The sequence below is a fragment of the Apis mellifera genome, linkage group LG13 (genome assembly GCF_003254395.2).
Source record: "Apis mellifera strain DH4 linkage group LG13, Amel_HAv3.1, whole genome shotgun sequence".
Classification (NCBI taxonomy): domain Eukaryota; kingdom Metazoa; phylum Arthropoda; class Insecta; order Hymenoptera; family Apidae; genus Apis; species Apis mellifera.
The window spans coordinates 2,888,343-2,898,952 of NC_037650.1; the positions used below are offsets into that span (position 1 = coordinate 2,888,343).

General features: G+C 35.7%; 2 protein-coding genes across 4 annotated transcripts; one reads left to right on the forward strand and one right to left on the reverse strand.

The window, feature by feature from the left end:
* Positions 1 to 210: 210 nt before the first annotated feature.
* LOC551796 (cationic amino acid transporter 4) lies at positions 211 to 6,207 on the reverse strand. 2 transcript variants are annotated; one of them, XR_003305975.1, is made up of 10 exons: positions 6,032 to 6,207; positions 5,646 to 5,792; positions 5,150 to 5,398; positions 4,719 to 5,054; positions 4,418 to 4,664; positions 3,951 to 4,350; positions 3,638 to 3,866; positions 3,404 to 3,565; positions 3,096 to 3,342; positions 211 to 348 (listed from the first exon to the last, which is right to left on the reverse strand). XR_003305975.1 is itself a non-coding variant. In XM_026444761.1 (9 exons), the coding sequence occupies exons 2-9, from the start codon at positions 5,785 to 5,787 to the stop codon at positions 3,161 to 3,163; spliced, it is 1,947 nt and encodes a 648-aa protein (XP_026300546.1). In that variant the 5' UTR covers positions 5,788 to 5,792; positions 6,032 to 6,207; the 3' UTR covers positions 1,116 to 3,160. The 2 variants fall into 2 exon arrangements, 1 of the variants encoding a protein (XP_026300546.1); XM_026444761.1 differs by lacking the exon at positions 211 to 348 and having other exon boundaries at positions 1,116 to 3,342.
* Positions 6,208 to 6,735: 528 nt separating this feature from the next.
* Positions 6,736 to 10,592, forward strand: LOC551822 (ATP-dependent RNA helicase DDX42). Of its 2 annotated transcripts, XM_006557846.3 has the most exons (10): positions 6,736 to 6,871; positions 7,433 to 7,659; positions 7,732 to 8,004; positions 8,081 to 8,621; positions 8,694 to 8,922; positions 9,084 to 9,358; positions 9,436 to 9,586; positions 9,661 to 9,995; positions 10,086 to 10,214; positions 10,299 to 10,592. In XM_006557846.3, exons 2-10 carry the CDS (start codon positions 7,445 to 7,447, stop codon positions 10,467 to 10,469), a joined length of 2,319 nt encoding a protein of 772 aa, XP_006557909.1. In that variant the 5' UTR covers positions 6,736 to 6,871; positions 7,433 to 7,444; the 3' UTR covers positions 10,470 to 10,592. The 2 variants fall into 2 exon arrangements, with proteins under 2 accessions (XP_006557909.1, XP_624210.1); XM_624207.6 differs by having other exon boundaries at positions 6,770 to 7,659.
* Positions 10,593 to 10,610: the final 18 nt, after the last annotated feature.

Below are 10,610 nucleotides of genomic sequence, written 5' to 3' on the forward strand. Positions count from 1 at the left end.
CTAATTATCATTATGCGGCATGATAGCCATTATTTTATTTCATTTACTATCTTATCTGTGAAAGAAACCAAAAAGAGGAAAACGTATTCATAATATGCGTTTAAATACCATCTATAATTTGTACGTAAATACTTTCAAAACAAATATTCACGAGAAAGAATTTATCGATGACGAATAATCCACTTTTTATCCACAACATCCAGGTCGTAAATCTTGTTGCTGATCTTGTTCCTTGTGACTTGGCGTTCTTTTCTTGAGGCGTGCCATATCCGAATTCATTATTTTGTGATGATTAGGAGGTATATTTATACTTGCATGGGTGGTCGGTGGAAGAACGCAGCGTCCATCCTACGATTATATTCATTTATTATATTAATCTTGATTAATAAAAAGTTAAAGAAGGAAGTTATTTTTTTATACAATAAATAAGCATTTAACAAATATAAATTAACTCTTTAAAATTATAAGATTAAAAATTATAAGAAGGATAGCGAAAAGATATTTACGGTGACGACTGATTCAGCATCCGTGATAGAGTCGGGATGAATAGAGGAGAACAATGATAAATGCTGAACTTCGTTTTCGATACTTCGTACGCAAACGAAGGTAAACATCATTGAGACGAGCAGTATCAACTTGACGAACATCTTGCACGTTTTTACTTTGACTTCGGAATCCGTTCTAAAATCCTCGGGCATAAGCCTTGCTCTTTTATATGGATCAATATTTGCTCGTAAATCTTTGTCATGTTACATTATTAATGACCCTTACTTTGAAATTCGATCAAACATCGATCAAATTTGAGATATTTTAAAATCGCATATTTCTAGTCAGTATTGTCAAAGATATATCGCTCCAAGAATAAACATACATTTTTGTGTGTATTTTAAAAGGATACGTTTAATTAAATGCAATTGTAATTGTGGAACATTTAATTGCCATTAAAAAAAAAACAAATGATTTTTCAATGACAAATATTTTATATTAGAAGACACAGTATGCATGTATGTATATATATATATATATAGTACAGAACACTAACAATAATTTTTGGTACCATCTTTATAAACGATTACATGCACACGATAATCACGTACAGTGCCTTTTTTTTTTCCTTTTTTTACAATACCTTTCTAACGACTGTCATAATTTTGTACGTATTCACGTGATTACCACCAGTTAATTAATCTGCTGTATATATACAATAATTCAATAATTACGCATACGTTGGCTATTGTACTTGGCAATTGTGCGATAAAAGGATAATTGAAGAACTTCATCTCGAGGAAAATAATCTGCGCAATTGAATTTTCTCCTTTATACACTGTCTATTTTAAAGATGGATCGCTCCAGACGGAACTTATGTACGGAAAAAAGACTGTACAAATTTGCGGAAAGCGGGAAGAAATATTTGGGATGGAAAGTCGCGCGATGTTTTTTACACGGATCGTATTACAACGATGAGTCCTGAAAAGAATAATAACCTATTCGCGTGACTCGTCCGAAGCGATACATTCTCCTCCGTAAAACGTATCACCTTAAACCTTACGTAAAACGTAATTATGGTGTTTGCTACGTTATTCTTCGTCTATATAACATCTACGTCGCTTTGACGATTAAAGGTGGTAAACCTTTAAGATGTACCAATACACTTTCTTACGTAACATCGATTACATTATCTGCTACGGTATAGTATCGATCCTTGCTGGATCTGCTGAGCGAAGGACTGTCAAAATAATGCATATAATATGCTATAGTTAGTTGTTTAATTAAATCGAGAAACGATAACTTTTTTTTTAGATGCGATATATTAATCGTTTCTTTTACGTCAAATTTATATTTTACATATTTTTTTCTTTTTTTTTTTTTTCTCTTTTTTCTCAACATAAGAGAGATCGTGTAATAAATTGGTGTATTAGGAACGGTCGTCAATCCTAGAGGAATCTCTCAAGAATAACATTCTTCTGATTTTTATCGGAATCACTGCGATTACGATTAATTGGTTAAAGTAATAAAATTGCAAAGTGAAACTTGTTCTAATCTTGAAAGAGGTTTATCAAATAAGTTAAAGAAGTTATTTACTCAGTTATAACGTAACGATGATATATCGCCACCGGGCAATCCACGTGCTTAGCAAATCCGTGTATATAATTAATCTTAAATTTAATCGCTCGCCATATAACAGGCGAATCTATTGTCATGCTTTTAGATTCGTACATCTTACTGTATATAATTAGTCTATCCGTTCCCAAGGCACCATGTTTTCGATCCTTGCGCCAAAGCGTTAACATTTTTTTTTTTTTTTAATCTGGCCTTTATATATATATATACTTTTTTTTCTCCTTCTTCTTTTTGATCCTAATTCACAAATATATCCTGAATTTTTCTTCAGATCAGACCAGACACGATTATCAGAAATTAAAATTTATTGAAAATACGATTTCCTCCTTACAATCATACTAAATCATACTATTGTATTTTATATATATATATATTTTTTTTTAAAGTTAAATTTAGTTATGCATTTTTGTACAAGTACAGAAATAAAATGTTCGTTTCAATGTACAATCGGCACATACATACATAATTTTGCGTACCTACATCGTGTCACAAGACAGGATGTTAAATAATACACCTGTAAAATGCAAAAGGACTTGTATACACTTCAAACTTGTGCGCGATAATAATATACATACAAGAACTATATTCCCAACAAAACTTCTGATATTACTGATAATAAAAAATTAAATTAGGAACGAAATTCAATTGAAAATCATTCATGATTAAATGTAATCAACGTACCCTTTGCCAGAGATCCACATCCACAATTGAATCGCTTAATTTTTTTTTTTTCCTTTTAGACAAAAGAAGCTTCTCTAACACGGGGATGCAATTGAATGGAATTGGCATTTCTTTTTTTTTTCTTTTCTTTACATAACGTTACACAGTCGGTATGTACAAAGATATTATATACTTAAATTTCAAATCGGCGTGTGTACGTATACAGGGAGATACAATGGTCAAGTATTTTTTTTTTTCCTCTCTTTCTAATAATTCCTCCTAAAATTCCTCTACGTAATATATAATTTACTTACATTTCAGCATCGTTTCGGCACACGTCTTTACACGGTTCCCTGACACACGGTTCCCTCTAATCTCCCTAATGTACGAAATCTTCCTCGTTCAATATCGGTACTTTATCGCTTTTCTGGTTCACCCGTAACGTGGCGCCCCATTTCGCGCCCCTCCCCGCCTCCGAGGTGGCCATCAGTATCGAGTAAGAGTTGGGGCTCGCCGCCTCTTTGCTGTAGTGAATCCCGTATAGAAAGTATATCAACATCCCTGTAACAATTTCTTCCAATTAATTTTCACGTCCCGATCTTTCAAGGAAGGATCGACTCACCGACTACCATCCAAACGAGGAATCGCAGCCACGTCAAAAGCGACAAATGGAACATCAAGCCAATGTTGAACAAGATGCTGAGGGCTGGTATAACGGGTACCATCGGGACGCGGAATTTACCGGTGGGGGGAGATTGTTGGTGGGCGATGATAACGAAAAGGCCTGTGGAATTGAATTGAACACGAGTTGATAAAGAATCTGAGATCGAGAAAATTCGAAAATTCCTCTTCTTACTTCCGATCAACAAGAGGATGACGTTTGCCAGGACGAAATAGTCCCACAACGCGGGGGCAAAGTACGTTTGGGATATCAGTATGAAGAGGAAACACAGGGAGATGCAGCCCGCCGTGTATATCATCACGGAACCCGTCACCACATCCCCTGGTTTGCAACTGCCCAGGAAGTTGGCCAGCCAAATGTATCGGGATTTAAGCTTACCCGTGCCTTCGCTCAAGTCTAGGAGCTGCAAAGTTAAATTTATATATAATATGTGTATATAATAAAATAAATGTAAATGTAAATGTAAATGTATATACAAATCACGTGCCTCGGATTCGGCAGACGTGACGCTGTTGCAATCGCTGTTGGAGTCTGCCCCCTCGGTGGGTGGCGACGTCAAACTGCTCGGGGTGCCGGCGTTGGACGGGGAGGGTGTGACCTTTTCAGGCCGATATCTGAGGATGATGACGCTGGCCGAGACGATGGTGTAGGCCAGGAACGTGCCTATGGACATAAACTCGACCAAGTGTTGAAGGTCGAAGAGCAAGGCGATTAAGGCACTGAGGAAACCGCTGATGGCCAAATTGAGGACGGGTACTTGGGTACGGTTGTTAATGTGGCCGAGGAAGCCGAACAGTAGACCGTCGTTAGCCATTGCGTACATTATCCGCGGCAACGAGAACAAAGATCCGAACAGGGTTGTCGTCATTCCGCACAATGCCCCAATACTGTTGAAAAATAATCATTTTCGATTATTATTGTAATACAAGGAATTTATTATTCGATCCCTCTTGCCTTATCACGTATTTCGCCCATGGTATCCCAATCGACGAGAAAGCCTCGGGAAGGGCAGCGGTGGGATTGATCTTCCAATAGGGTATGACCAGGGTGAGAGCGGCGCCAACCAATACATATCCAACAGTCACGATTGTCATCGAAAATAACGTTGCTCGGGGTATGCTGTATGCAGGATCGCGTGCCTCTTCCCCGGAAGTAGCGATAGAATCGAAGCCGACATACGCGTAGAAGCACGTCGCAGCACCTATTTATATATGTATAAAGATGGTATTCGCCGCATAAATGAATAAGGGAATACCTGCTAATACGCCTGTGAATCCATAGGGTAAGAACCCTCCATGCTCGCAACTCCAATTGGAAAGTTTCGCGTAGGCGAATCCTAATCCGATCACCAATCCCATCACCCCAAGATTCACGAGCGTGAGCAAGGAGTTGACCGTTGCCGAACTCTTAACGCCCAATGTTAGCAGCATCGCGTAAAACAGGCATAACGCGGCGGCTAAAACGTCTGGAACGCTTCCAAGCGGTTCTGCCATGGTGTACCCGTGCATTATTCGACGGCTGTAATTGCTGATCGATCCCCCTGCCAAAGAATCGACATATCCGCTCCAAGCCCTTGCCACGGATGCCGCGCCTATTCTCCGTACGGAAAAAATTTCATACGCATCAATTCTATCGATCTGTGGGATGAATTCGAGGGGATAATTAATTTAAAGGGATCGTCTTTACCGATCATGTGCTCTAATATAATGTTCCATCCGATTACGAATGCCCAAAATTCACCGACAGAGATGTACGTGTAAACGTAAGCGCTACCAGCTTTAGGAATTCGTGCACCAAATTCAGCGTAGCACAACGCTGCTAATAAAGAAGCTATACCGGCGAGTAAAAAGCTTAAAACTACGCCTGGGCCGGCCGTGTCGCGAGCTACTGTTCCTGTCAAAACGTAGATTCCAGCGCCAACCATATGACCAACGCCTGGAAGATAAATTTATATATGTATATAACATATAAATATATATATGTCAAATGTTGTAAAGTAGAGTGAGAATTTTTCATATTATTTAACTTGATATATAAGGAAGTAATAAGTACGGAAATACGTAATATAGTACTGTGTATGCAATTGTATTATTCCGGTTAGGAAACTACTTTATCTCGTACGACGATAGGTGGCCGTGCATGTCCTTACGATTGAAAATGAACGAGAAAAGGATATGCTTACCGAGTAGAGTAATATCGAAGGTGGAAAGACATCTTTTCATCGGAGTTTCGAGTAAATCTCCTTGGAGTTTTTTCGTGCGATTCATTTTGGTACATAAACCGGACATAACGTGTCCGAGGATCATTCGGCGTACCGATGGCATTTTCACTTATTTTAAACATAACTTCTCTTAGAATTTTCTTGTCAAACAAATATTACATTCCTTGGAAATTGCAATGCGTTTCACACGAGTAATTCGTAACTCGAGTTTACAAATTTTTCGTGAATCAAATGTCAAAACTGCTGATTATCGTTACCGATAAGGAACATTTGAGAATGGACGTTTGTTTAGAAAACGCATTGCCATTCCGCCAATCGTACGTTTAATAAATTATTTTTCTACTTACATGGAATTGATTATATTCGTTTCGATTCACAATTGTTCGAGGCTTGACCGATTATGACAAAATCTAAACTGCAACGAACGAGATTACGACGGACGCTGAAATCTACGAAGAAGTCGCATGGCGCCTCCGTTAGCACGCAGGCTCGGATGTTCGATCGATTCAGCTGTGATAAAACTATTTATGTCATTCGACCACAAGAATATGAATGAATATTCTTTTAATTGACATTGTCGCGATAATATAGAAGAACTTGTCCTACCGTATCTCCTCATATCTAATCAATTGGAAATTGATTTTCTTTTTATTCTTTTTTGACCTGATACGTGATTATTTATTTCTAGGAGACTTACTGAATTTAGCTCTATGTGTGAGAAAAATGATTATCGATAAATTATAATGTTACGATCGATTTATATTTTAATTTACAATTAAAAATAATTTATCATTGTATATTAATTAATTATTGTTCGATATAATATACGTGAGAAAATGCTATCTGACAAATATTTCTATATCTAATGTAAAAGAATTCTATCATATTTTGAATACTACTTTTAAAAATTATACTATTGAATTTTTTTTTAATTTACAAATTGTAAAATGAATTTTATTCATTAGAATGTACATATATATATATATATATATATATATATATATATATATATATATATTTTAAATTCTTAAAATTATACCATTCAGATGATGCAGGATAGCAATAACTCCATATGGGGGCAGCACCGTCTATGTTGTAATATATACTACAAACTTTTGTTCGATATTGGAAGTATTTGGAGCATTTTGTTAGATGTAAAGTAACTTCTTGAAGGGTATTTGTGTAAGGTAGATTCGCTTTTAGTAATCGCTCTAAAATATCATTCGAATAGTGAAATAGTGTTTGTACATAAAGTATATGTATTTAAACATTCTTCGACATATTAGTAGGTTACGAAGGTGTTCTAACCTCATTCTTTACGTTTAAACAGAAAAAATAAATATAATAATTCAATGGAAAGGATTTTTTAATAGCTTTGAAACGATCTTGTTGATATTATACGATATATTTTTACATTTTGCACATCATATTTATTATTGTAATTGATATAAATAAAACATAATAGGCTGTGCAATTGACTTTTTGTCATATATATATATATGTATATATTTTGTGTCTTCATTCAAAATGTGTTTATTAACAATGTATTTTATTGATATTTAATCGTGCAAGTGATAAAATATGTTTCTTTGAATCGAAGAGAAACTGTGGAATAATGATGATTGCATTAAAAAGTAGAATAATTAAAGATGATTCGTGAATATATGATTCGCTTGAGTTCTTTGCTGTTTTAGCATAAGAATAAATTTGGGGTACATAAGTGATAATATACTCACATTTTGGCACAGAATAAAATAAATATGAGTTATCACCGTGGAGGGGGTAATAAGCCAAAAGGCTTTGGGTTTGCCGGCTTTCAAATGACTGGCACAAAGAGAAGTGGTTCTAACGTACCACCACCTCCACCAAATTCTGCTCTAAGCAAACAAGGCTATCATACTATGAATTCCATCACTGAAAATGCTTTATCTGCATGTTGGGGAATGCCAAAGAAACGTAGCAAAACTGAGGAAGAGTGAGTATAAATATAAAGAAATTAGAAGAGATCAAATGCAAAGACAAATGCAAAACTAACGGGTAAAATTAGATATTTTGAGGATGACGATGATCCTCCACCATACTCCTTGGAATATATTCCGGCGCCTGGATCTCCCACTTATGATTGGATGAAAAAATCAACACCAAAGGAAGATAGCGATAGTGAAGAAGATCCTCTAGATGCATTTATGGCTGGTATAGATGCGGAAGTTAAAAAAAATAATTACGAAGCTCAACTGGCTGAAGATGAACGAAAAGAAGAGAAATCTAAAGGATTCAGAGCGGATATTGATGGTGAGGACGATGAAGAGAGTTATTACAGGTAAGAGTTCTATTAATTTTCTTAATGTGTTATAAGAAAAAAAATTCGAGAAAAGAAATAACGAATTATTGATTAGGTATATGGAAGAAAATCCAACCGCGGGTTTGCAACAAGAGGAATCTGATCAAGAGATCGAATACGACGAAGACGGGAATCCAATCGCGATTCCAAAAAAAAAGGAGATAGATCCTTTACCACCTATCGATCATAGCGAGATACAATACGAATCTTTCGAGAAAAATTTTTATAACGTTCACGATGAAATTGCTAATTTAAATAAGCAACAGGTTGACGATTTAAGAAAAACTTTAGGGATAAAAGTATCTGGTCCATCCCCGCCAAATCCGGTCACCAGTTTCGGTCATTTTGGTTTTGATGATGCGTTGATCAAAGCTATTAGAAAAAACGAATATACTCAACCTACTCCTATTCAAGCTCAAGCAGTTCCTGCCGCACTGAGTGGCAGAGATATAATAGGTATAGCAAAAACTGGTAGTGGCAAAACAGCAGCTTTTATTTGGCCAATGTTGGTTCACATTATGGATCAAAGAGAATTAAAGGAAGGTGACGGACCTATCGGTTTAATTCTTGCTCCTACAAGAGAATTGTCGCAACAAGTAATCATAACGTTAATATAATATAAATACTATCTCCTAAAGACAAATTCATGGAGTATATTTTATTCACAGATTTACCAAGAAGCAAGAAAATTTGGAAAAGTATATAATGTTCAAGTATGCTGTTGCTATGGCGGAGGTAGCAAATGGGAACAAAGTAAAGCATTGGAAGGAGGTGCAGAGATAGTAGTCGCAACACCGGGTAGAATAATAGATTTAGTTAAAATGAAGGCTACAAATTTGACCAGAGTAACATTTTTGGTATTGGATGAAGCTGATAGAATGTTCGATATGGGTTTTGGTAAATATATTGTTATATTATCGTTTAATAATATTATAATATAGGAGAAAAAAAAATCTTTTTCTTCATCGATTTTGTGCGGTTGTTGGGAAACTTGCAGTCAGGAAAGTTTCTATTAATAATACTTTTATTTTGTTTGTTACCGCTCTGTTTAATTCCAGAGCCGCAAGTGCGTTCTATATGTAACCATGTAAGACCAGACAGGCAAACATTGTTGTTCAGTGCAACTTTCAAAAAGAGGGTAGAAAAGCTTGCTAGGGACGTTTTAACGGATCCAGTTAGGATAGTCCAAGGGGACGTCGGTGAAGCGAATGCCGACGTCACACAACACGTGATAGTGTTCAATAATAATCCAACCGGTAAATGGACATGGTTATTGCAAAATCTGATTGAATTTTTAAGCGCTGGTAGTTTATTAATTTTCGTAACTAAAAAGGTCAGCAACTGTGACATAGCTTATCAGATGAAACCAATAATCGATCAATTTTTCTAATTGTTCTTCCTTTTTTATAGCTCAATGCTGAAGAACTTGCGAATAATCTTAAATTAAAAGAATTTGATGTTTTACTTTTGCATGGTGATATGGATCAAATTGAAAGAAACAAAGTAATAACGGCTTTTAAAAAAAAAGAAGTCAGTACATTAGTTGCTACTGATGTTGCCGGTAATTATATTCTTACTTTAAATTCAATAATTTTATTAATTAATTTCATAACTCGTTTCAATCTCTCCTTCTAGCTCGAGGTTTGGACATTCCACATATCAGAACCGTTCTTAATTACGATGTCGCTAGAGATATCGATACTCATACACATAGAATAGGTAGAACAGGTAGAGCAGGTGAAAAAGGAACAGCATATACTCTTGTAACGGAAAAAGACAAAGAATTTGCTGGTCATTTAGTTCGAAATTTGGAGGGTGCGAATCAAGAAGTACCAAAGAGCCTTATGGATTTAGCAATGCAAAGTGCTTGGTTTCGCAAATCAAGATTTAAAGGTGGAAAAGGAAAGAGTTTAAATGTTGGAGGAGCTGGACTTGGATTTAGGGGAAGACCGGAACCTTCTTCGACATCGGTGTTTATTTATTAAAATCTGTTTTGAATTTTCTTTTCAAATTTGTTTATGATGTTTAAAATCTTTAAATTTAATTAAATTATCATTTAGAGTTGCAGTTCCTCATCACAAGGATCGAAGGACATAAGTGAAGTTGTTAAAAAATTAGAAAGACACGGACCAGGTAGTGATCGGTTATCAGCCATGAAAGCTGCATTCCGTAGTCAATACAATTCTCAAGTAAATTTCGTTTCAATATATAGAATAAATGATCATTTACATAGAATACAAAATTTCGAATGATATGTGAGAATTGATTTTCAGTTCCGGGCATCATCAGATCACACGTGGGAACAAACTATTACGCGACCTTCAGTGATAATGCCTCCACCACCTCCTGTACCTCCAAAGCCAAATACGGAACAATCAAAAACTCAGGATACACAAGCTTCCGGAGGAGAGAGGAAGAGAGTGAGAAAAAGTCGATGGGAATGAATATTGGTGACCGAGAAAAAGATGCTGCAATTATTTTGTGTATATTAATATTATTATCGCTAATAATATGTGCGATGAATGCCGAATTGTTTTTATATTATAATAAGATTTAATTTTACCAAATCTTTGTCCAATTAAAAT